At 42.6% G+C, this 26,716-nt stretch overlaps 2 protein-coding genes across 4 annotated transcripts in view; one reads left to right on the forward strand and one right to left on the reverse strand.

Annotated features, from left to right (window-relative positions):
• Positions 1-11,255, reverse strand: SUB1 (SUB1 regulator of transcription). Of its 2 annotated transcripts, none has more exons than XM_083403256.1 (5): positions 11,139-11,255; positions 6,840-6,912; positions 4,641-4,760; positions 1,957-2,065; positions 1-311 (listed from the first exon to the last, which is right to left on the reverse strand). In XM_083403256.1, exons 2-5 carry the CDS (start codon positions 6,909-6,911, stop codon positions 232-234), a joined length of 381 nt encoding a protein of 126 aa, XP_083259382.1. In that variant the 5' UTR covers position 6,912; positions 11,139-11,255; the 3' UTR covers positions 1-231. The 2 variants fall into 2 exon arrangements, with proteins under 2 accessions (XP_083259382.1, XP_083259381.1); XM_083403255.1 differs by lacking the exon at positions 11,139-11,255 and adding an exon at positions 10,890-11,048.
• A 3,279-nt stretch (positions 11,256-14,534) lies between these two features.
• The window catches only part of ZFR (zinc finger RNA binding protein), a 31,954-nt gene continuing 19,772 nt past the window's right edge, over positions 14,535-26,716 (forward strand). The window contains exons 1-7 of one of the 2 annotated variants that reach the window (XM_083402736.1): positions 14,535-14,976; positions 15,125-15,209; positions 21,226-21,508; positions 23,550-23,694; positions 24,819-25,037; positions 25,680-25,927; positions 26,278-26,469. In XM_083402736.1, coding sequence (XP_083258862.1) covers positions 14,940-14,976; positions 15,125-15,209; positions 21,226-21,508; positions 23,550-23,694; positions 24,819-25,037; positions 25,680-25,927; positions 26,278-26,469 — 1,209 coding nt within the window. In that variant the 5' untranslated portion in view covers positions 14,535-14,939. The remainder of the gene's footprint in view (positions 14,977-15,124; positions 15,210-21,225; positions 21,509-23,549; positions 23,695-24,818; positions 25,038-25,679; positions 25,928-26,277; positions 26,470-26,716) is intronic. The other variant, XR_014502782.1, reaches the window with a different exon arrangement.

Below are 26,716 nucleotides of genomic sequence, written 5' to 3' on the forward strand. Positions count from 1 at the left end.
TTTTATTTTACACCATGATGTGAGAACATAACACCTGTTTAATAAAAGTATACACATTTGTAACTTCACCCAGAATACACTTTTAATGCACATTAAAAAAAGCGCTCATCTTACAAATTGTTTTGCAATCCAAATATACAATAGCTTGGAAAACAAATAGTTTAGAAAATGAATGCCAATGTAAAAAGACTACTTAAACCTATAACAGTAGAGTTTCTGCATGGCTCATCTTTACAGTTTTCTTACTGCTTCATCAATATCAGTAATCTGTTCCTTCAACTGGCTCCACTGTTCTGGATTTAGAGAGATACCTAAAGTAAACCAAAACAAATCCTTGGAGATTATTACAAATTCACACTTATGCTATAAACACACTTACGCAACTGCAGAATTCACAATGCAGAGATGCTTCAAGAGAACCTCAACTTTTGTATTAAAAAATGCAGATTTGAGGACAAGGAACTTGAAAGGTAGGATCTCAGAAGAGTTGGGGGGTCAAGGGCAATCAGCGCCTCTATGATCCAAGTCAAAATTTATGCAGTACAAAGTAGATAATCCCTCTTCAGGAATTCTACCAAGCCAAGTATTTACACAAGACCAGAGAAACAAGTTACCTGGAAGTCACTCTTGACATGGCTCACTTGTAACATTATACACAGCAGAGCTTGTTGTAGTTAAGACTTCAAACACTCATCAAAATGTTACTTGCAGTTTCTCAGCCCAGTTTAAAAGTGCCTAGATATTAACAGCCACAGAATATTAAAGCAGATACATACCTAAGCCTCAAAGGCCTTAAAAGCTGGAGGGGTTGTGACATGCTGATTCAGCACACAAGTACTGTACCATCCAAACAACAGACTGAAAGATTAGTAGGACCAGCACTGACAGCACAATCCAAACAAACAGCTAGTTATTCAAGGAACTTTGTCTCCTTTAGACCTACTTGTTTCCTGCTCTTTGAATGGAAACCACACAGAGTGCAAACAGTATGACCAGGAAGGGCATACAGGACAGATATGCAAGTCAGCCTGCCCATTTATTTGCATTCTATGATCAGAATAATTTATTTCTTTTTGTATTTCAGTAGGCATAGCTAGAGCACAGATCAGCTGAAAGTCTTGCACAGACAGTTTAAGGATCTACAAGACTCCATAATGTTCTTTCCTTTCTCACCTGCTCAGGCCTGGCATCACCTAGTATTTCTGTCAACAGGATCAAAACAAAACAAAACTGAACGCAGCTCAAAATTCACTTTGAGAACTTTGAGTTATATGCAATGCCAAAACATCATTGGGTGGGGATGGAAGGGAATGTGTGCAAAATGAGAGGCAGGTGGTGATCTTAAGTTAGATAGATCCCCAAGCCAATAAGCTAACAAACCTGAATGGGCACCAGAACTGCTGGGGCCAGAGAAACAGGAACCTCCAAATAGGTCTATGTCCAACCTGTCTGTATCTACTTTGAGGGTAGGCAAACCAAGAGCAGGGAAACAAAGGAATGTTTGGTTGTGTTCAGATTGGCCACTTCACACAAACTAGTTAAATATAGTGTGACTGAATGTGAAAAAGGACAGAATCTGTATACCTTTAGTAGCTGTGTAGAACAGGGAATTTTGGTAGATGTGTCTTGACATGTCGTGTCTGGTATATCTAAGTAGTAATGATGATGTGGAAGAATGGACTGTACTCCCAATCCTTTATTATTCTGTTGGGAGCCGCCCAGAGTGGCTGAGGAAACCCAGTCAGATGGGCATGGTATGTATAAATAAATAAATAAATAAATAAATAAATAAATTATTATTATTATTATTATTATTACTACTAGTACTACAACAACTCTTATTACTACACCTAATTACCCTGACTTAGATGTTTAGGTATGGGGCCCAAGAACCCATTATAGTGCATAATGTATTATCAAAAACTGTAGTCACCATGCAGACAACATAAGAATTACCTTTTCTGCCAGGTTTCATTTCACCTTCTTGATCCATCCAGTATTCTCTAATATCAATTAGGACTTTACCTTTAAAATCACGAACACTGACATATCTCATTTTACCAATCTGTCAACAAATAGAGAACTAAATCATTATTTCACCAAACACATGATACAGCTCTTCAAGCACTATTAAGGTCTTGTGTATGATACAAAGTAAAACTAGAGTTTATTTTCGAGATTATGGGATCAAGTGGTTCTTCTCAGTGAAATCTCTTACAACTAACAAGCAATGACAGCAAGAGACAGGAGAAGCCAAATCATTCTGCAGAAGTTATTGCTAAACCAAACTGATTTATTTCCTTTTTCTCAGAAGCGTGCTTTTTTATAGAAATATTGTCAAGGAATATAAAAAAAACCTCAATCACCTTCAGCCCTTTAACTAATGAGGATGAAATCATCATCCTAGCCTTCGGCTTTCAGAAGTATGAATCCACATTCAAATTGAGAAATAGGGTAGATACGCACAAGTTCAGTAAATTTTGGTCTTCAAACTAATGCATATATGAGATTATGATTAGCATCTGGAAGTAACCTTAAATGAAAGGCAACCAAGCTGATTTCCAAGTACAGTCGTACCTCTTTTTGCGTCTGGGATCTGTTCCGGAGCCCTGGACACTGGACGAAAGGGATGCTCAACAAAGTGCCGCTTTGCGCATAGTGCAATTTAGCACTTCTGCACGTGCGGCAAACTCGGAAGTAACCCGTTCTGTTACTTCTGGGTTTGCCACGGACGTTCGATGAAATGGACCCTAAACGGGGCGGACTCAAAATGAGGTACAACTGTACAGTGAAAATGCGCTAGACTCCATCTAGAGGCCTATATTTAGCTTAGGGCACCAAACCCATACGCAAGCAGTTTCAAGATTAAAAAAAGATCAAAAAAAAAAAAAAAACATTCTGAAAGCATTAAAGCAGGAAACTGCAGCCTGCAGAATGCTAGTTAGAAAAATTGATAGCAGCTGATATTCTCAGAAGCCTAGCTCAAAAAGAAGTACAGTGAACCATATTTTAAAAAAATATGGTGGATAATGATGCAACAGTTTTGGTCAAGGATATTACACTAAGTGCACCGAGATGCAAAAGCACCTTCCTATAATTCTAAAATTACTAAACTGTCTGAAGACCCCCAAAAATGCCACACATATTAGCAGGATTGAATAGCTTCTGTATCTGTTGTATTTCAAAGGATTACCAAAATCTCTACCACTGAAAATGTCAAGAACATCTTGGATGTGCCTTGGCTATCAATAGTATAATCTTAATATATTTTGCAATGCGAGGAGTAACATCTGAAATGTTTTTAAATGTTGACTCCTATGTGCTTAAGAGTTTCAACATACACAACTAAGTTCCACTAGCTCAGGCCTCCTCACTTGTTATAATCTTCCCTTTTCTGCATGCAGCAACATCCCAATCTCATGCAAATGGCCCATGACCACTGAAAAGGACTTTGAAACACACAGTTCCTGCCCATAGGCAAAATTTCCTACCCCTGGCCCACTACCTCCACGTCTCTTAACCCCCCCCCCCCGCTCCTTATTTGCCATCTACACCAGCACCTTCAATTACTTTCCACTCTCAGAGTAAACATGTAGAACCAATGGGGGAAAAACTCCATGCAAAATGTTATTATAACAGTAATTTGCTTAAGGTCACCCATCAAGTTCCTAGTTGTACTGTAATTTGAAGCAAAAAAGTTCCTAGCTCAACCAGAATACTGCTTACCAATTAGCTGTCCAAAGTAGTAAAAGAATGGATAATTACAAAATCAAGCTTTCTAAACTGCATACCTTTAATTAAGAACACTCTTCAACCTTTCACGCTTGCTGCATAAGCAACTATCGGATCACACTACAGATAGTAGTGTTAAACATAACACAGACCATCTGGGATCCAGTAATCTTCATTTATTTGGCAACAGATCAGATGTACCATTCAAGTACAATTTTCAACATTTCCTTTCGGATTAAAGTTCAGTATAGTTTTTGTGTGAGCATCGTACGGGCATGGACTAGTTCCTCAGTGAAGCAGAATTTAATGTGCTTTCTACTCATGTCATTCATAGACAAGCTAAGATGTTTTGACATATCTGTGCCAGTCAAATTAAAATTGCTCCCATCTTTCAGTCCAGCAGCTCCCAGCAAGCAAGGCCACCAAACCCACAGACAGGAAAATACTGTTGCTTGGGGAAGTTCAGCTTCCTTCCTGACCCTACCCACTACTGACTGATCCTAAACAAAATCAATTTTACTTCTCCAGCTCTCCTACTTCACGTCACTCCCTTTGTGTTACTGACACTGACTAGTAGGGGGGAAACTGTTTCTGCAAGAACATAAAGCTTCTGAGTCCATATAGCTGTTCTTTGGATGAAGGTCAGTATACAAATATAATTTAATAAATAAATAGCAGTTTAGGAAAGCTACAACTATATCTGTTTGCCAGTGCTTGTGTACTAGATGCTTGTAAATGGGTTTAGCTCACAGTCGTCTTAAGGATTCCAATCTTGCAAAGTTATGAAAACAGAACACCGGCTTTATTTATTTTCCTGATGATGACAGGTCTTCCGCTTTGTAAAATTTAAGTACAACCCACAACACAAGAACTGGGTATCCCACCAACTACTAAGAGCCACCAGTTACCTGAAACATATTCTCATCTCTGTTGCTACTTTGCTTGGAGGAGGCGGCACCTTTGGAGCTTTCACCAGTCTTCTGTTTCTTCACAGGCTTTTCAGGCACTGCTTGTTTTTTCCTTTTCACCTTGACATTTAAAAATCAAAGTGAATTAAGAACCTACTGGAGAAGTTGTAGTTTCAAGTTTACACCAATATGTCTCTCCTCCTTTCCCCACAACAGTGTAGGAAGAGTGTTCAAATGTACTCAATATTTGATCAGAGAAAGCCCCAGAAAACCATTTAACAAAAAAGTACCCATGTTCACAGGGAAGACACAATACTGACATACAAAGAACAATTTTACTAAGTAAAAGCTACATTTTTCTCATTGTGGGAAACTAAACCTTTTTCTATCAAGGTTCGATGCAGGCCTTAAAAGGAAAAAGAAACCTTATTTGCATCACTGCATACTTAAAATATAACCACGTTAAAGTTGCATCTACAGAAGACCAGATAAAATCAATGTGACACTGCAGCAAACTCTCAGAACAGTCTTGAATGGAGTCAATTGGCTTTGCTTTGTATTGAGAAACTTCCTGAGTTTGTTTACTCCAGTATCTCACTCTAGATAACTTGGGCTTTCCATCTCCACCAGAGACTGTGTAAATCCAGGAATTCCCTTAATGTTCGGCAAACTGTGTTGCTAAATAATAGGCACTTCCCTTCAATAGAAGTGTTGTTTGTACCAGCAGCTAGGATATCAACTTACAAATGAAAATGTAAACTCCCTTAAGATTAACTAGATCAAAGAGATGCAAAATAACATTGCAAAATAATGTATGCAACTTTCTACTACATAATGTATAAAAGACTGAGGGCTGGCAATACCAGACTCGACAGCACTTGAAACCACAGCTCAAAAATGTTGCCCTTTCTGTCCCATCTTCTGTGACAAAGGCCAAACCAAGATCCCAATTCATTTGTGCTCAAAAGCTCCCCAAGCTATTTGACCCTGCCCTGATCTATGCTGCCAATCCTGAATACCTCAAGTCCATAAAAAACGGGCCACTAACCAAAAGAATATTAGTTGCAGGTACATAGGGAATTGCTTAAGAATATTTAGATGAAAAGCCAAATTCACCTAATTGCAAAATTCTGTGGCCTAGGGGCAGAATGAGGGGCTTTGAATGCATAGTCTGGTGCACTTACATTCAACTGGTTCAACAAAAACACCTTTGTGAAATTCTCCAAGTACAGCCAAGTAGCTGAGAGAAGAATCAGGCCATGGGCGGGATGGAATCCTGCTCAGAGATGACATTTCAGGACCAAGCTAGATGTTGATCATTTGAACATTAAGGTTAACAGTTTGCTGTTCAGAACATTTATCTGCAAGCTAGAGGGATCCATTCTTTCCAAGATTTAGTGGTAAACACTTCTATATCAGTTATGCTTCTCCATTTCCCCTCATCAGCAAGTGGGTAAAGCACCACAAATTAGTAAATATGCAGATGGTAAAGTTCTTTAAAATGTGAAGTAACTATACGTCAACATTTTGAGAAACAGCAACTGGGCTAGTACTTACCCCTTAAGTACCAAAAAAAAAAAAATTTCCTGAGAGATTCATTCTTCCCCCACTTTACTGACTATGCTTGCTAAAAAAAGCATTCAGCTACAAGAGAGCTCTGCAATCTTCTACATGCCTAACTAGGTCCTAAATACCAGTATAAGTGGAACTTGAAAAAGAAATGTGCCCGGAATTGTGGGTATACTTGAAATGAAAAGTCTTAAAGGGTCATTGCCTTAAAATAGGTTGATGTATTTAAAAAATACAAACAGAATAAAAAATTAAAAAGTTCTGATCAAGATATCCATTCTGATCCAAATATTCCATAACTTAAAAATGAAATTAAAAATCATGAGTAGCACAAGTATGCCCTCAAAAGACTGACTCAATTAAAGAGAAGTGCATTTTAATTATCTTTTTAAGAACAAGGAAAGTAGATTTGTAAAATCAGCTCCCCTGAGGATCTATTTATCTTATACCGTTATGGCTTTTTAAGGCATATATGCAAGTCTTAGCTATTTATACACATCTCTGTATAAGTAGAAAGCATAAACTCTAAAATTAGTTTCTGGGTGGCTTATGCCACTGTTTTATTCTTGCTCAATATTTTGTGTATATATATATAGAGAGAGAGAGAGAGAGAGAGAGAGAATAAATCACCTTTTTGTCAACTTCACTGTCTGAATCACTGGCAGATGAGCTTGAAGACACAAGTTCTTTTGATTTCGGCATTCTAGGAAGGAAATAAATTTTGTTGTTTTTAAAAAAAGCTTCATACACTAAGTGATTGTTAGAATTTCACACCCCCTCCCATCAAGCAATCTCCTCCATCATTGTCATTTCACACACAATTGCTCTGAAGTTCCACTGAAATTAAATGGGCTTCAAAGTAATATTTAAGAATTGAGATACGAGCCATATAATGGCATTGGGCTTACCATTGGGGAAAAGTGGAGGGATACATAATAAATGAATATGGAGAGAAACACAAAATGCTTGGTTGTTAGGTAGCTTTGATTTTAAATAGGGTTAACTGATGTCCTCTCTGCTTATGAGACAGTGAATGAGACCCATATAGGATGCTACTTTATCTTAAATCAATACTATTAACACATTGCGATCCTATCCAACTGTTGTTTGAAGCACATATACTGTTAAGTCTGATAGACTAGCTGAACTTATTCTTCTGTTAGAGCAAAGGCAGAGAGATGGATAGGACTTGCATGGAGAAACAGTAGGGATCAAGTTACTTTAGACCTTCTGAAACAACGTAGCAAGTAAGAGACAGCAGTAGGTAAAAATGTATTTGTTTTAGAAGAGAGCAAACGTGTATTTTCAAGGATTGTGAGGAAGCTGATCCGCCTCACAGGTGGTAAGGTTAATAGTAAATAATGCACTCAGGCAAAGCTGGGGTGTTATGTACAAACCCTAACAAGATGTGGCAGAGTACAGAATGTATCACACCTTTGAATAAATGCTTTTGCTTATGAGTGAAGCTAAAAAAATGTTCTACAAAATCTAAGTGATAATTTGCAAGTGGCTTGACAGAACCGATGGATATGTTCTGTGAAATACCAATTTGTTATTCCAGTTTCAGAATGAAACAAGATGGCTGTGTTCTAACTCTACCGCTGGAGGCAAGATGCCTCTGAATATAAACTGCAAGGAAATTCATCACAAGTGCATCAGGTGCTGCTTGCGGTTTTCCCACAGGCATCTGGTTGTCCACTGGGATAACAGGATACTGGGCTGGATGAGCCTTTGGTCTGATCCAGCAGACATCATCTTATGTTGCCCTACATATATCAGTTATCAGGAATTCTTCCCACTTAACCCTTAAAAGAACCTCTAGCTCTCTCTCTCGGCAAGGTGTGGCTTCCGATTCCAGCTCCAAAAGATAACACATGAGAGAAAAAACCAAAACAGTTAAATATGCAGCTTCATCAGAAATCATACTGCTTTTCTCCAGGTAAGTATATTTGCTTGACCACACCACATCAATGACATGTTTTAACTTCTCAGAAAAATTAAACAAGCAGGCTTCAGGTGTTTCACTAAGGCAATTAAGGAGAAAGACATTTATTTATTTAATATGTTTATTATATCCAACCTTTGTTCCATCACAAACTTATTGTGGTATAAATTTGAGTGAAATATAAGAAACATGGGAAATGGCAGATGGAAGTAATAATAACAATTTATTATTACGGTCAGAGATCAGCTTGTAAGGAATAAAAAGTAGTAAAATACCCAGAGCCCAGCATTTTCAATGCAAATGGGAAAACCATATCAAGGCAATTAAAATTGATTAAAAAATAGGAAGAGACAAACACTAGAAATAAAGATATGGAGGGCAGTATAAAGAAGACAGGTAGATCCCTTGATATTACAAGGGAGGAGTCCTGGGGGCAGGAAGATTAACAGGATAGGCATACTGAGAGAAGAGGGTCAAGACTGAAAAATGCAACTGGTATTCTTGGGAGGGGGGAGATGCAGAGCATAGGGTTATGTTTAACAGAAACCTACCCACCAATGTCTGGGAGAGCACAGCCCTGTCATTCATAAATACCTCTGGTTTAAGAAGAAATCTGCCAACCTATGTTGCACCACACTACAGGCTTTCACACTAGCTTACCCAACTAAATAAAAATCCCCGTTGTCAGGGCTGGCTCCTGGTCCCAGCTCACAGAGGACCAACGCTGGCTGGTATTTATGTACAAAACTCTTTATTGAAGTACAGTTTCCATTTCCACGCCGCAGCGCTCCATCCCTACGTCTAAACTTTAGACCGGCGAAGCTCCCTCTGAGTCCCCGCCCCCTGTACACCAGTTTAAGACTCTAGCTTTACTCCACCTCTTCTTTCTCCTCTGGGTCCTGTTGCCCTCCGGGGCCCCTGTCTCCCTGGATTCCTCTGAGGCTGACGATGACGACCCCCCTGACTCCTCCCGCTCTCTTCTGCGGGCTTTAGGACCTGGCTCTCTTCCCGGGCTGCCCACTGTGCCTCCCTCCTGTACATTTGAACTTGGCGCGCGCGCGCGTTTAACTTTCCTGATGACCGTTTCCTCACTCCCCGACGGAGGTGTGGTCAATCCTGCCTCATGTTCTCCCGCTGGCAGCGCTCCACCTGATCCCGATGCCTGGGACTCCTCCCCCCTACTGCCCTCTGGGGGGGACGCGGGCCCTGATTTCCAACTGCTACTCTCTGAGTCTCCTCTGGCCCCTTCTTCCCGAGGTGTCCCCCTGTGCACTCCCCTTGCCCTGACCATGGGGGCCCCTTTCTGTGAATCCTCCGAGTCACTGGAGAGACTCAGAGACCTCGGACTACTGTCGTCGCTGACATTTCCTTCAGACTCCTCCCCCTCGCTCTCCGTTTCCTCCCTCTCCTGTGACTCTGCTCCTGAACCCCTGACACCCGTATTTGTTGGCCTCCTCAATATATTTGCAGGAACATCTGAGACCCACCCACATGACGACAGAATGTCTGTAAGTAACACGCCTGTGTTACATCCCGTCTTTCTGGATTCAGAGGCATGTGCTACAGCCATACTGTATATGAGTTTCTCTCACTGTATGAACTGTGAAGGTACAGTGAGAACTTTACGTGCTGTTACCACTCAATTCACCAAGATTTTCAAAAGAGCAAAAGGGAAGAGAATTTGGGAGGAGAGAGGTGATGGCAAGATGAGCATATAGACCTGTGTGCATTAAGTCTATAGACTAAAGAGGAGAGGGAGCTAACAGATCATGTAGTGCAGCTCCATGTGTAAATGTAGAAGGAAAATGAACTTGGAACAGGCTAAAACGTGACTAAGCCCATGGTTAAAGCAATACATCATTACTGTATGTAGTGTGCCATCCCACACCCTATGTTCTGGTACTGCTCCAAATTGGGGGCAACAGACCAGGGGGCAGGCTTGGCTCCGCCATTGACTTGCTGAGCTTCTTGCTGCCACCCAATGGTGCCTCAAGTCCTGTGCCACATGGGGCACCCAAGGGACAAAATGGCCACTCAAGAGGCGGAGGATTGAACAGGAAGGTGAGGTTACAACACAGGAAAAAGCAGGTGGCGGGTCACTTAAAATGCAGAGAGTGCGTCACTGTTGGGGCCAAGGTATCCTAGAAGGTGCCATGGTTTTGTTGGGGGGGGGGTTCCCTTCATTTGAGTAAAAGGAGAGAGAAAGTGCAGCCCAAGGCCCCAGTAACACCCATGGGGAGGAAATGAGGGAGGGGAGCAGGTTGCCAGAAAATCAGAGAACCGTTGGGTCGCAAGGGACCCCGAGCGTCATCTAGTCCAACCCCCTACAATGCAGGAACCGTTTTGCCCAGCGTGGGGCTCGAACCCACGGCCCTATCGTGCTCTGCCGACCGAGGACCCGTAACCAGCCAAGATGAAGATGGGGAGAGAGAGAAAGACAGACAGACAAGACCACAGTATGGAGGACCAGAGACGGCGGCTTTAAGACAGCCGTGTAGATGAAGCCGGGAAGGAGGAGGGGAACCTGGGCCAGAGCGGTAAGGTGGGAATCCCCCCAGGCCATGTCGAGCTGGGGGGCGGTTCCCAGCCGCCATTTTCTCCCTCCCTCGGATGCTTTCTCTGCCCCCTCCCTTCCCCAACATGGCAGCCTCTGGGCTGCTGCGCCGCCTCTTCCCCTCAGGTTTCCCTCCACCCCCATAGAATTAGGGAATGGGGAGTCCGAAGACGACCCGCACCGATAGGGAGCAGTTATTTGTCCCATGGCTCCCTCGCTTCTCAGGGGCCAGCGTCGCCGCCGCCTCTCATTTCAGGGACTCGGGTCCCGAGGAGCCCAACATGGCGGCTCAAACCGCCGCGCCGCGCGCGCAGGCGACAGCGAGGGCCGAGAGTTCCATTCGAACGTGACCCCCCGCCCCCCGCAGAAAGAGCCACGGGAAGAGGGATGGGGAGCGCGCGCGAAGAGTAACGGAAAAAGCGGCACTCACGTTCCACTCGAAGCCCGCTGCTCTCCCTGCCTTCCTCTCGACTTGCCTTTTTTATCCCCGCCCCACGCCGCTGCAAAAGCGGAAGTGACGTAGCTCCGGCGGCCCGCCCACTCCAAAAGACCGCGGGAGGGCGCACGCACACCGTGCGTGAAGTTAGCGCGCTGTGCGCGGCTAGGCGCTCGGAGAGCGAGGAGCGTTTTGAGCGTGTGGGTGACTCGTGGGACGTAGAAATGCGTGCAGCATCAACCATCTTAAATTTAAAAAATTTAAAATCGAAGATTTCATTTATCAAATTCATTTTTCAAACCCTCAAAAAATAACACGATAAAACTGAGAAAAAAATCACAGCACTGATTTACAACATACATCGGTTAAAACATTGAAACTGGTTTAGGTCGTCTCAACTTTATAAGCTTCTGGGTAGGCTTGTCTAAAATGTTTCCAGCAGGCGTGGAAAGGAGTATAGCGCCGGCTTGATCTTAATACAATAGACAGGGAATTCCAAAGTGCAATGTGCTGCCACATTGAAAGTTATTACAAATGTGGAGTGTGTATTATGTGGCACTTGTATGTTCAAAGCATGTGACTTGTATTCTATTGAAGTTTATCATCACCATCATTCTATGTTTAAAGTAAGAACAGCTAAAAACATGGGAATGCAACCATTAAAAAACTAATTACCGGGTAAACATTGTTATAATTAAAACTTAATTATAATTATAATTTTTAAAAATCTATCAATAGTTCCTGCTATAAAAAGCTGTTCTTCTTTTGGAGTGCTGCAAGACTCACTTGTTTTTGCTGCATTATAGGCAAGCAGAGCTGCCACTCTGGAATGGAATATGAATGCCCCTTCCTTGCTCCAGCCTCAGGTTGAGAGAACATGAATAAATAGAGGAGCCTTCAGAGTGTATTAGTCAGTGCTTTGTTTTCTAGAAAAAGAGATGCCGGTACTCGGTAAGTGCCACACTTTTTAACAAGAAGAAAAAGAGGTGCTGTACTGCATACCGTTGAGTACCCCCTAAAAAAAGCCCTGGTATTAGTGTTTCATTTTCTGCAACTTTTAAAATTAAGGTCTGTAGGAGTACCTGTGGAACAGCACACCTGAGGTGTTGACTCCTAAAGAATCGCAAAGCCAACAAAATTCAGCTTGTAAAATTTTCAAAAGTTGGGAGAGAAATTGGGTCATTCATTGCCAGCAGTGCCATAGAGAAGGCCCCCTAAGTGCCAGTATTGTCAATTTCCACCCTTGATGTGTGTTTAGATTTCCCATCATACAAGCAGAGCCAAAGAGCTGCCCAGCAGCATTTTGACAAGATGCAATCGCTAGGAAATCATCTTCACAGAGTGACATGGAATTGAGTAAAATGAGGTGTTGCAATATTAAGTGCCAAATTGAACAGTTTTATAGCTATCTTTGCTGTTCCACCACCTGCTTCCTTTTATTGCACCCTATCTAGAGCACACACTACCGTATTTTTCGCTCTATAGGACGCACTTTTTCCCCTTCAAAAATGAAGGGGAAATGTGTGTGCGTCCTATGGAGCGAAGACGCCATAGCCCCGCGACCCTCTCCCAGCTGGAGAGGTGACGTGCAGGAACCTCTATAGCCGCGCGTCACCTCTCTAGCCGGGAGAACGCGCGCAGGGCTAAAGCAGCCCCCCCGCGACCCTCTCCCAGCTGGAGAGGTGACGGGCGGCTATAGCAGAAACCTCTATAGCCGCCCGTCACCTCTCCAGCCGGGAGAACGCGCACGGGGCTAAAGCAGCCCCCCGCGACCCTCTCCCAGCTGGAGAGGTGACGGGCGGCTATAGCAGGAACCTCTATAGCCGCACGTCATCTCTCCAGCCGGGAGAGCGCGCACGGGGCTAAAGCAGCCCCCAACGACCCTCTCCCAGCTGGAGAGGTGACGGGCGGCTATAGCAGAAACCTCTATAGCCGCCCGTCACCTCTCCAGCCAGGAGAGCGCGCAGGGGGCTAAAGCAGCCCCCCGCGACCCTCTCCCAGCTGGAGAGGTGACGTGCGACTATGGCAGCAGCCTCTCCGCTGCGCCTTTCCGCTGCTCTCTGACCTGCTCTTTGGGGCTGGTGGTGGGCCTCCCCCCGCCAGCCCCAAAGAGCAGGTTGAAAGGAACCTGAAGCCTGGAGAGCGAGAGGGGTTGGTGCGCACTGACCCCTCTCGCTCTCCAGGCTTCCAAGGTAGCCGCCTGAACGCACCTTAAACTGCACCTTGTTTTAGAGTGGGAAAACAAGAGGGGGAAAATTCTCCCTCTCTCTGCGCAGCGCCTCCTGCCGCTTCGCTGAAGGGGCGCTGGGCAGAGAGGGGGAGAATTTTTTTTTCTTGTTTTCCCCCCTCTAAAACAAAGTGCGTCCTATTGTCCGGTGCATCCTATGGTGCGAAAAATACGGTAGTTTGTTTCCTTCTCTCGAGTAGGTTCAGGGTTGGAGGCTTTGTGATATCAGACATGCACAGATCATCCTGATCTAGACTTCTGCTCTAAATCACCACTGTCTCTACTCTGTGGGTTAAGTGTGGAATTTCTGGAGCTTATAGGAACCAGTTAAAACATGTAAATGTCTGAATCTGTAGTCATACCACATTAAGCATCTTCCAGGGTGTAGTCTCAGGATGTTTGGCAAGCTCCACTAACTCCCCTTGCTCCCTGTACTGGGCCTGGTAATGGGGTTCCCCTGCCCTACAGTGTTCTGGCTCCAGGCTGGTGCTGACTAGAAGATGGCAGATTATTGTTGTACACCACAAATGACTCAGCAGTGGGGGCGTAAGCAGAACCCGCATTATGATTTGAAAGCTGGAAAAAGAACAGAACTGTTAGTTTGAAGAAAGGTCCTTGAATCCCACACAACAGCTTGGTAACAATGGCACAATTATTATCCCTGGAGAGGCTGCAAAGGAATACTGATGTGCAACTGAAGTGGGGAGTTGGATGTTGCTGTGCAATAACAGTGTAATAGCCATAATACTGTAATAAGAGATCTACCAATAACAATTAAATTTATCAATCATATGCAATGTATCTGAGAAACACAATTTTAGTCCTACTGATCGTATCTTTATTAGAGCACTAAATTGCAAAAATGGGTCACAATTCAGCAGAAGTACGATATGCTTACTTAACCCACTGAAACCAATGGCTTAAACAACGCTAATTCTGCACTGGATTGTGGGCTTCTTATGATGAGCACTTTGGGGACAAGTTTCTTTTGTGCAGAGGAGCCGCAAACAAACCTGGAGTGTCTCCATGTGATTTTACTAACACAACACAGTGCACTCCACTTCGTAAAAGGCCGGGTAAGGAAAATGCACTGGAATGGAGAAGAAACCGCGCCCTGGCCAGAAAACTACGTTTCCCGGCAGCCTCCGCACGCCTCGTGCGCACGCGCCGAAAGTCTCCGCCCGCGTCACGTTCCTGCCTCGCGGGGACCAAGAGGAACCCAAGAAGGACGGCGGGGGAGGAAGGAGAAGAACTACATTTCCCGCCGTCCCCTCTCCCTGTTTTACAACCTAGCAAGTGCCGCGCATGCGCCACGGAGAGGCCTGGCTCCTCAGTTCGCCCGTTGAATCCTCGTAGGTCGGTCAGTCGGTCGGCGGGCGGCGTGTGGGAGGGGAGAGCCAGACGAGCCAGCGACCTGCGCGCCTTCCTGCGACGGTGGTGGCGGCGGCGTGGGAACCAGTGAACCCGGAGCAGCTGCAGCAGCAGTAGCGGCGTCGTCCTCGGAGCGGGGCGAGCGCCGGAGGTAGAGAGTGTGTTTCCACCGCCGCCATTTCTGTCAGCCCGGACTCATGATTCCCATATGCCCGGTAGTCTCTTTCACCTATGGTGAGTAACGGCCGCTTTGGCGAGCCGGTCGGAGGGCGGAAAGGAGGGGCGGCGGCGGCGATGCGGCCTCTCGCCTCAGGTGTGCTGGTTTTTGACAAGGCCCCTCTCTCTTTTTCTCTCTCCTCTCCCCTCCATGTCGCTGCTGCAGTGCCCAGCCGGCTGGGGGAAGATGCCAAAATGGCCACCGGCAACTACTTCGGGTTCACCCACACCGGGGCTGCTGCCCAGTACAGGTAAAGAGAAGGCGGGCGGGCGGGGGGGGAGGTGTTTTCCCGGCCCCCCTTCTTCCCTGGCGCAGCGGAGACCTTGGAGAGGAGATGCGCGCAAACGCCGGCACGTGTGCGTGCTCGTGCGGAGGTGTTGATGCGTGTTGTGTGCGGCGACGGGGGGCGGAGCCGGCGGCGTCAGGCCTGCTTCGGGTCGTGCATTGGAATAAGGGCTCCCCGTCCTGCCGTAGGGCTGGATCCGCCTCCTCCTCCCCTCCAGCCTGGTGATTCTGCCGCCGCCTCTCCTCTCCGCCCTTCCAGCCCCGTCCTGCGCATGCTAATGAAGAAGACTCTGGTAGCGAGAGCTGTACGGCAATGGAACAGACTCTGCTGGAAGGATTCATTCGCTTTCCTTGGAGGCTCTTAAGCAGAGGTTGGAGCATAGCTGTCAACTTTTCCCTTTTCTTGCGAGGAATCCTATTCGGAATAAGGGAATTTCCCTTAAAGAAAGGGAAACGTTGGCAGCTATGGGTTGGAGGGCCATCTGTCGTGGATCATCTAATTGAGGTTCCTGCAGGGGGTCGGACTAGATGACCCTTGGTATCCCTTGCAGCTCTACAATTCTATATTTAGGTATCCCCAGATTGTTTAGTGAGACTTGCTTTCCAGCAAACAGGCACAGGGTTGCAGCTTTAAACGCGTTCTGTTTCTTTCGGTTCTGCATCCACGCACCTTCCCTTAGTCTCCCCAGCCAGGCCTTGGAAAACCTGTATTTTCCAACTATATTTCTCCCACTACATACTGACTTTTGTGTTCTGTATGCATTCAGTATCCTCCCTTAAATGTTTGACTTCCAAAACCTATTGCACAGTTCTGTGATATCTTATTTATTTTGAATATTAAAAAATAGTCTAAAATAAAGTATAAAATATAGGCAGGCTGTAAGGACTGATGGCTTATCGTCCAGGGCTTTGGATCCTAAAATAAGTTAAGGAAGTTCATGGAAGAAGAGGTTCCTGTTCCCGCCTCTCCAAAGCCTCTAAAGGGTAGCTTCAAAAATAAAGAGGGGGTAGGAAACTTTCATTCCTGGAACTTCCTGAATGAACGTTAGAATCCAACCCCAGCTGAATATTTGTGCCCTGCTGCAAAAAAAAATGGACGTTTGTTATTATTTATTAAATTTCTATGCCACCCTCCATCCAAAGATCATAGGGTGGTTTATAATATAAGGTTTATAAAGACAAAGGCTATAGTCTGACCTACTCATTATTAAGAACTGACAGTGTTTCCTTTAGGCCCCCGCAGTGCAGACTTTGAGAATTCATGGCTTGTGTGATTCAGAGCAGCTTTCCCATAGTATATTATGTGCCTCATGTATTTTACATTTTTGTAAAATATGTATGTTGCTTTGTGGTGACTTGGCTCTAAAAACTATAAATACGTACACTATTTTGGGGGAACTCTTAAACTAAATGTTCAGTATGGTGTGGTTGTGCAATTTTTCATAATTTCGGGAACAGGTGTTACCAAATGAAACTTGAAATGGAATGATTTTGAAAGAGATGATAAATTTCATAACTTCTTAATTACATAACTTCAAAATAGCATGCACATACAGTGCCTCACTTAGCTGAAATTATCCCCAGTGAAAGGAACATTTATTGCATCTGAAAGACAGTCTGTCCCCTCTTTAAGAATTGGGCCATTTTGTTAAATCATTTTGTTTACTGTGGAAATACCTCCAATTTAAAATAATTTGTATTTTTGTCAGATTTTGGCATAGTGAAGATAACTGTAATGACAGCACTACTTTATATATAAGTTTACTTCACCAACTTTGTTATTTCTTGTATAATTAGTATGACTTGGAGGTAAACCTTGAACTTGAAAACTTGTCAATTGATGGCAATTGTTTAATCCAGGCATCCCCAACCTGCGGCCCTCCAGATGTTTTGGCCTACAACTCCCATGATCCCTAGCTAACAGGACCAGTGGTCAGGGATGATGGGAATTGTAGTAGAAAACATCTGGAGGGGCAAAGGTTGGGGATGCCTGGTCTAATCATTCTCTTGCTTCAAATATCCACATAGAATGCTTTTATTGTTTCAGGCTTATTTACAGCTGCTAGGTCATATGTGAAATGAAATTGCTACACCTCTTAGGTTTTAACAATTGGAACAGTATTTTATTAACTTAAATCAGTTGCTTATTTCATGGTAAACACTTGCATATTTCATGGCACTCCGTCTTAAAAGTTTATATTCCTGAAATAAGCAGAGGCTGAGATCCAAAGAACTGCATGTGCAAAGCTATTCAAATCTGGGGAGAGGGCTAAAGATGCTTCCTCCTTGTGAAGTGGTTTCCTGAAATTAGAATGGCTTTTGGAAATGGGGAAATGTGCATCTGCATGTATTCTGCATGGTGCTTGAGATCTTGTCCATATTGTTGGAAATAACATTTTTGAAAGGTATGTAGCCAACCTTCAGTTTATTTCTCTGGATTCGGCGTTTTGCATAGTACAGCAGAAAAATACTGTACTATACTTCTCCATTATTTGGTCTTGAGTCTTAATAATAATGCATGGGTATGCTGTTCCCTGTGTAAGATTTCTAACGTGATGGAATTCTCTCTAGCCACAGTGTAACAGTTGTACTTGCAGACTTGACAAATCTTTCCAGTGTTCCATTTGAAGAAGTACAACTCTGAATTGTCGAAAGCCCAAATAGATTTTCCAGTTCTGTAATTACTGGAAATAATATTGTTGCCACTTCTCAGAAATTCCCTGCTCATTTCTTGCATTTTGTTGACTCTATAGCAGGGTGTCGGCAACCTAAGGCAACCTTATTTGAAACTCTGAAGGAATATAAAATTACTTATTTTTCTTATAAGAGATCTTAACTTCACAATTGATTGCAATACTTCTGTGGAAGAACTTCAAATACAGCAAAGTTTTAGGTAGAAGATGGAATTACTCCATATGCAGAAATAGTGATTAGAACAGAACAGTTGTCTCCATTCTGTCAAAACTTCTCTAGAGTTTAGGCATGCTTTAATACAGCTATAAAGAAGAGCATCATAAATTATTTTACGAACTATGAATTACCATGGTATTATAGTGATACAACATGTTTTTATGACAGTGATAGCTTATTGCTAATAAAAATGACAGAACTACTGATTCCCATTAAAAGGGGGGGACACACACAACTTCCTAGGTATGATCACAGATGAAAAGAATCTCTAAAAATGTTGATTCAGTACTAAATTATGTATGTGGGGGGATTAGTAGAAGAATGGAGTCAACAAGGAACAGGCTATGCATAGATCAGTTGTCATGAGAAATTATTCAGACCAAAGAGAAGGGAAGAATTGGCGGTTTGAGACACCAGTTTAACTGTCTCCTTTTCACACAGCTTCTGCTTAAAGGGGATTAGCAGAAGTTACTAGTTCTTGCCAATGTGCCTCAGAATACAAGGTTGAGGCAGGCTTCTCTACCCAGGAGTTAGGAGGTCAAATCCTACAATTTGTAAAATCTTGCAAACTCGATCACTGGCTCTGCGGGTTGTGGCAGACGCAAGGGGAACAGGTTTGCTAAAGTAAATGTGGTAACAGAACTATACCAGCCTTAGAATGAATAATGTTAAGGCTGTTCATTCTGTGCCATAACAAAATACATTTTATTCACATGAAACATTTCAAATATTTCTAAATGGTATATATACTTTTGATTTGCTGCTTCATCATGAATGAATGAATGACATTTCACTGCCTTCTCAAAATAATGAAAGCGTTGGCTTCACTTTCCTAACATCACTTTTTAAGCATTCTATGAGCCTACTTTTGTTTTGCATTATATTTAAGCATTTTGTGGGGAGGCATAATTATGTTCCTACTTGAAGCATTTCTTCAAAGATGGCATTTTCAAAAGAACTTTCCTTTTGGGGTATTTTCTTCGACAATTCTTGCAAGATAGGAGTTGTCATTGAAGGTTGCTAGAATGATTGTTTCATGAAGGGTATGTTGCTTATTATTATTTTCTTACTTTCTCTGTAGATTCAGCTGAATCTTCCTTTTTTTCTAATTATACTATCATATCATATATACACTTATACCAGTTTGTTTTTGAATGTTTGAGGTTATGTAATCGCAATTGCTCCACACATGCATGAGGAAGGAGTAACCAAACACATGTCTCTGATTAACCCCAAAACTACAAAAAAGGACCCCTTCCCCCAAACAGCCTATTTAAATGTCATCAGAATAGAAGTAAGAGCTGCCTCTAGAAATCAGTGGAGAAAAACAGTTTTTTAACGTAGCTGGCTTTGACACTAGAGTGCTCACCCCATTCTGCCCCTCACCCCTGAACAGCCCAATTAAAATAAGATGTTCGGTGGACCCAGGATGCTGGATAATGGGATGGTCAGAAATGTGAGTGGGAAGGAATTGAACTGCACTCAACACTGCTATGCTTGTAATACAAAACAGTGCACCTAAAATTACCAATTGCTATACAAGAATGAAAATGGTCCCTGCCTGCAAGTTGACAATACACTGCTTTAATGTGGCCTGTTATGAAATTCCTAGCCTTCTATCCTGGGATTCAGCTCCTGCCACATGTTCTTTTCAGCCTGTCAAAGAGCTGTTTGTCAGGCTGCAGGGAACCCAGTTTACAAGGATAAGAAGATGCACAGGGATGACTCCCAGTGGGTCTGTCTTCACTTGCGGTTGTTCTTCCCACAGCATGCTAAACAGCTGTCTGATGGGCTTGGGGGTGGAGGAAGCATGATTTTCAGTGCCAGTCGGCTGGGGAGCATGAGAAACACGTGGCAGGATTTCTTTCCATCACATATCATCCCTCCTCACCCTCTATCTGTGTGCGGGGGAGGGTTAATTTGTACATGGCCCTCAACCAAATGTGGCCCACACAGTTATCAAGGTTGCTTACCAGTGATCTAAATGTTTATAATCACATGAATATGGTGCTTACATGACTTTTCTTTGTATGTGTTAGTGTGGGAGATGAAAAGACTTTCCCATGCAGGAAATTAGCTGCAAATACATTTTCAGGTGTGCTTTTTTTGAGGCTTTCCATTTCCTGGGAGCATTCTAGGAATCTATATCTGACTCTGTTTCTTTGGTTCTATTGCACTGCAGAGTGTTTGGAAGCATTTGCTCTACAGTAGTTGTTTTATATGGAGATGTGAAATCGTACTTTTCTTAGATGTAGTATAGCTATAAAACCAATTACCTGACTCTGATCTATACATATTTTTAAAGCAGGTGTGGGTAAGCATTTCTAGCCAGTATCTCCCTACCTGTCAAATCAACTGATGTCACATTGTCATTAGGTTATACTGGTTTGAAGCCCTGGTTTTAGGACTTTAAAGCACAGTGTGGGCAATTTGAAAGCCCTTTTGCAAACAGCCCTCTCTAAACTTTCAAACATCAGGGGTTCAGAGAGCACTGTAAGGTTGCTTGCAAAAGGATTTCAAACGTGTGGCTTGCCCAAAACTACATTGGAACCAATTGGGGAGCCCTGGTAGGGCAGGTTTGGCCTGTGGGTTGGAGGTTCTCCACTTCCGGTTTATGTAAGTTTGTTTTACATCAAAAAATATCCTCTCAAAATTATATTTTGTTAAAAACGGTTCATTGGTTAAGGATGCAATCCTGTGCACTTTCCTGGCAATTAACTCCCGGTGAGATTTACATCTGATGAGTATACATGCATAGGATTGTACTCTAAATTATTTTGCTTTTGAGTAGCATTAATGTTCAGTGCCGATTTCACTAACCTTGTGACGTTTGCCTCATGTTTGCGCAACTGAGCTTTTCCAAGACCGTAAAAGTGAAAGGCCCCATTGAAAGGTTTTGACAAATGGGAATTCCATGACTCATTTAAACTCCTGGTCACTGTGCTTGTGTTTCAGACTTAGTTTAGCCTTTTTTAAGCTACCCTTAAATTTGGACAATTTTAGCAGCTTTGCCGTTAGGTGTCTGACACTACAAATTCATCATATTTCTTGTGTTTGTCTTTCTATTACAGCCAGCAGCCAGCTTCAGGTGTAGCCTATTCCCATCCGACTACAGTTGCAAGCTACACTGTCCATCAGGCTCCTGTAGCTGCACACACAGTTACTGCTGCCTATGCCCCAGCAGCAGCAACGGTTGCAGTTGCAAGGCCTGCTCCAGTGGCCGTTGCAGCTGCTGCAACAGCGGCAGCCTATGGAGGTTATCCAACGGCACATACAGCAACAGACTATGGTTATACACAGAGACAGCAAGAAGCTCCCCCGCCGCCACCTCCAGTCACTACACAAAATTACCAGGTACTTAATGGATAGACCATAATACTTGTGAAATTGAGTCTTTTACCTTTTAAAACATCATGGGCGATAGAATATGTTAAATATAGAGTAAGAATGTGCATGTATAACTCTTATGTAGTTTAGGCCAGTAATTCACAGAGCAGACCCTGACTGAGTAGCGGTGAAATGTAATAGGGTAGCAGATCCACCGCCACATCTTCAGCCCTGTCACTCATGCTGGCAGAGGGCATGGGGACAGGCAAATCGCTGTGCCAGCCTGAAGTTGGTGTACTGATCAAGCACAAATCAAGTCCAGTGACAACAGTGGGACTGGGTTAAGATCCAGCACATCCTGGACTGGCTCAGCTACATCTGCCCCTAGGATGGCCTCTTGGGGGACTTCCTGTGCTACTGCTGTTGTAGATGCCTTCAGTGGTACTTCCATGCACCCATATGTTTGGTAAGACAGTACAGAAATCTTTTTTTCCCTTTAGCTTGATCATCGCATAGTCAAATATATTTTTAAAAACCTGAGGATAGCACTATAACACCTAGGGGAAGAAATATGTAAAACATTACTTAATGTGGAAAGTAACAATAATTTAAGTAATTATTAGCCACTGAACATTCCTAGCAAATTATTAACTGTAGCATAACCACCTCATAAGCATGCTGCAGAACTTTTAATTATTTAGCACTGTACATGCCTGCAGGCTACAACATATGTGAGATATTAGTAGATTATTATATACAACCTGAGATAAAAGGCAATTGTAAGTTACTTTATTTTTGGTATTTGAACATTGCTGTATTTGTTGTATCTGCATATGGTTATGTCTGGAAAAATGTGCAGCTATGAGAACAATGTCAATCGTTTAATGTCATTTATTGTACAAGGGAAAGGAAGTGTATGTATGTTAAAGCAATACTGTAAGATTATTTTTTTTAACCCTTTTCCAAAAGTGAGGATTACAATTTTTTAAAAAAATAAACCAAGGATTTCTTAAAATTAAACCATATGATGAGGGCAGTGGATATCAACTGCAAATCCTTTTTTGAATTCCAGTGCTGAGCCATACCATAGAACGTATAAAATAGGAGTGCCTTTGAGTAGGCATAGAGTACCTTTTCCAAATCATTGAGTAATTACGGAGGATTGAGCCCACAAGTTTATGTAACTGAATACCACCCTGAGGTCTCAGTATCACCATTCCTGCAACAGAGTGTATGAAGTCACCTGTGTGGAAATATGTATGGCTGTGTTAGCAAACATTTTCATTTCACAGTGGAGCACAAAATAGTGTCTATTTGAAGACTGAAAACCCTTCTTAATGTAGAGCAGGAGCAGAGAATCCTTTTGTCCCAGTGGGCCAGATTTGTTTTCTGTCCACACCCCTGCAGGCCAAATTTGACCCTTCAATCACCAAATGGAATTATGCTGTCAGATGATGGACAGGTGGCTTTGTGCAGTGCTTTCTAAGCACCTGATAGCCAGCTTGTTGCCAGGTGCTTGGGACCTGCAGCCCCAGCACCAAGTATAGGGCTGACAAAACTGCTTTCTGCAGGGGTCAGCTGTGTGCGTGAATCCCCCAAAGAGAGCTCAGTTTCACAATATCTACCTGCTCCACACCTGATGTCACATATGGCACCTGGTATGGGGAAGGTCGGTGCAGTCTGGGGAAAACTTTTTATGAGATAAATTTGGCCTGTAACACTGGAGGTTCTCCAGCCTAATGTAGAGGTTTGTGCTTGGTGTCTTGTGGGTAAAGTGATGGTGATATAGCATTTTTAAAAAACGTAGGGGGAAAGGCTTAACAGGACATGAACATTTGGTTCTTTAATGCAAGATGTCTAGTACTAGCTTCATTTAATCTAGCAATCTTGGGAGGCAAAAAATACATAGTTTGATCCTCAAAAATGTAGCTTATCAATTCTGTTGAATGTTTCTACTATTTTAAAGTCTGATTAATTAGAATAATCAAAATAATTCAGTAATAGTCCATATATTTAATGGAAAAACTAATGTCCATGTGTTTTCTCCCCCATTCCCATGCTTCTTAAGGACACCTATTCATATGTTAGATCTACTGCCCCAGCTGTAGCTTATGACAGCAAGCAATACTATCAACAACCCACAGCCACTGCAGCTGCAGTGGCAGCTGCTGCCCAGCCACAGCCTTCTGTGGCTGAATCGTATTACCAAACAGGTGAGTTGCAAGTTTTAAAGAGAACTCCAGCTTTTTTGTTGTGATATAGTTCACAAATGTGTTACCATCTGCAGATGCTCAGAATCTAGTAAATAAAAGTTTGTTAGTAGCTTGGTTTTCAATGGTTAACTGTTTGGTTGTTGACTTAGTGTTTGTAAAGCAGTTAGGGCCCAGATGTGCGAATCTTAACAATTGTCTAGCTTCTAAATGCTCATTTAAATGCTTTATTCAAAGAAGGATTCTAACACGACTGCATCACAGAGTGCATGCCATGTTTTATCTTCTTAGGACTTGGAGGGTCTGTTTGCTAGGTAAAACATCTGGCCATTCTGAACTTTTAAGTCATTGGAGAACAACCTTTTTTGTGACTGCCACAAATAAGGTTCAAAGCTTTTGAGTGTCACTCTAATGTATGCTGCTGTGTATATGTAGTCTCATGTGCCTTGGTGCTGTTTTACAACTAGTCTATTCAGATGGGGAGCAAATGGCTATGTGTGAAGGAAATCGGAAAGGAGCAGAGTCAGATGCTTTAAATTGTTGCAGAGTAATTGGGGGGGGGGTTTAATTGCTTTTAACTAGAGTTTTTTGGTATAACTCAAATTAGTTTATTTTCTGGACATATCTGAATGGTGCGTTTTATATTGGAGCCCCATCCTAACTGGGAGCTAATCACCTCTTTTCATTAAACCAGATGTTGGTGGGAATTTTTTTTCATATAAATCAGTCTTGTGGCTGCACCAAGTTCATATCGGTGGATAAAATATCAGATAGGAATGTGGAATAAGCATACATTGCAATTAGTTTTTTGATCACTGTTTTTGGTTTAGCCACTATTATGTGCGTTCAAAGAATGTGGAGGTAAACCTGTTAGTTTAAGCGTTGTTGCACTGAAAGTAAAAGCACAAGCTTTAAGAAACGGTTCCAATCCCATTAGAATAGTGATATTTTTATAATAGAAGTTCCAAGTGCAGAGCTTAAGGTGTAGGGTGAGATTTATTCCCATATTGTCTGCCTTATTGAATAATAAGATAAAGTGAAAAATTAAATGCAATTGATTTTTAAATTATAATTGTTTACATGATTATTGAAATATTCATGTAATTATGCTCTCTTGTCTTAATCAGCTCCAAAAGCCGGCTATAGCCAAGGAGCAACTCAGTATACTCAAGCCCAGCAAACTCGTCAAGTGACAGCCATAAAACCAGCCACTCCAAGCCCAGCTACTACTACTTTCTCCATATATCCTGTATCTTCCACTGTGCAACCAGTTGCAGCAGCAGCTACCGTTGTTCCCTCGTATACCCAAAGTGCTACATATAGTACAACAGCAGTTACTTATTCTGGTGAGTATTGCTTGAAGAAGGGATATTGGAGGCTAGAAATAACTATCTAGATGCCTTTGTAAGATCAAAGGTACAAATGCTGTGCTGAACATGTCTAGATTTTTCAAAGTCAGGTTCTGTACTCAAATTACTTCTTGGGAACTTTTGCTTTGTCAAATGTGCTGATTGTGTGCAGGTTTACTCAGAAGTAAGTCAACTATGGCCAGTTGGACTTACTCTAAGGTAATGGTATGATTACAAATTCAGACTCTTTAGGACAGGTGAAAAAGAGTCTTGATGGCAGACTGTTGGTGTAGAGCAGGTATCATCAACCTTTTCAGGCACGAGGTGATGCCTTACAGATCTATGTTGGACTGATTGTACAGGTTTGCTGTATGTTTGTGGATGTTGGCATTGCTCCACTAGAAAAAAATTTGCTTTTTTAACTTGAAATAAACTCCTCTTTTCTGGCTGTGTAGCATTTCTTGGATATACAGATTGAGAATATTGGTTTTACTTTTAAGTACAAGTTTTGTGCATCTATGTTAATGCTGAAATTCTCCTTAATTAAGGGATACTCTCGTGTGCACTGGGCATTTATTACATTTAGATTTTCAGACTTTAATGTGCTTACAACTTACAACTTTTTTTGATCATTTAAAGGTACATCGTATTCTGGCTATGAGGCTGCAGTATATTCAGCTGCATCATCTTACTATCAACAGCAGCAGCAGCAACAGAAACAGGCGGCAGCGGCAGCTGCTGCTGCTGCTGCGACAGCCGCCTGGACAGGGACCACCTTCACTAAAAAGGCACCATTCCAAAATAAACAGTTGAAACCAAAACAGCCTCCCAAACCACCCCAGATCCACTATTGTGATGTTTGTAAGATCAGCTGTGCTGGACCACAGGTATTGCTGCTTTCTGATTATGAACTTAATTGCTTTGTAAAATGAAACAATTAGTATATGCCAAATATTCAGGGTCAATAAGTTTTTCGCTTCAGGGTTATTTCAGTTTAAAATATTCCAATTGCACTTTGGTTTTCGAATGTTTTGGAAGTCGAACGGACTTCCGGAACGTATTCCATTCGACTTCCAAGATACGACTGTATAATTATGTGGAGGAAAGTATTTTCAGGATACTTTTCAGCAGCAAATCAACTTCATGTTGGTTATCTCTTGCACTTTGCTTTTCAATGAACAGAATAATATGATAAATGAACTAATGTGTCTTGTTATTCATGTGGTGATTTAAACAGACTTACAAAGAACATTTGGAGGGACAGAAACATAAAAAGAAAGAAGCAGCATTGAAAGCATCACAGAACACAACCAGCAACAGTTCATCTGCTCGTGGGACTCAGAACCAGCTGCGTTGTGAACTCTGTGATGTGTCTTGCACAGGAGCTGATGCTTATGCTGCTCATATTCGTGGAGCGAAACATCAAAAAGTAAGCCTCTCCTTCCTCTGCCCTCCAATTTCTCAGGTTTTATACCCAGTTAGTGTCCCACCCTGGACAAAATGAATGGTCTGACAGGCAGGCATAATTCATCACATTTGATAGGAGGCTGGGACTGCCCACCTTTCAGTTACCTGACACAGTATGCCTTTAGGTAATTCAGCCTCAAATGAATGAATTGTGCTCTCAATTTGTCCTTTATAGCTATGGCTTTAATTCAAGCGAAGGCTTCATTCAG

This window comes from Podarcis tiliguerta (assembly GCF_965153285.1).
Source record: "Podarcis tiliguerta genome assembly, chromosome: 11".
Classification (NCBI taxonomy): Eukaryota; Metazoa; Chordata; class Lepidosauria; order Squamata; family Lacertidae; genus Podarcis; species Podarcis tiliguerta.

Coding starts and splice junctions, on each gene's coding strand:
- SUB1 (XM_083403255.1), bottom strand. CDS start 10,915: ATGGGACAAATAACTGCTCCCTATCG. Junction 4,761..6,839: donor ACAGTGAAGTTGACAAAAAG/GTGATTTATTCT, acceptor TTAAATGTCAAG/GTGAAAAGGAAAAAACAAGC. Junction 2,066..4,640: donor GAGATGAGAATATGTTTCAG/GTAACTGGTGGC, acceptor ATTTGTTGACAG/ATTGGTAAAATGAGATATGT.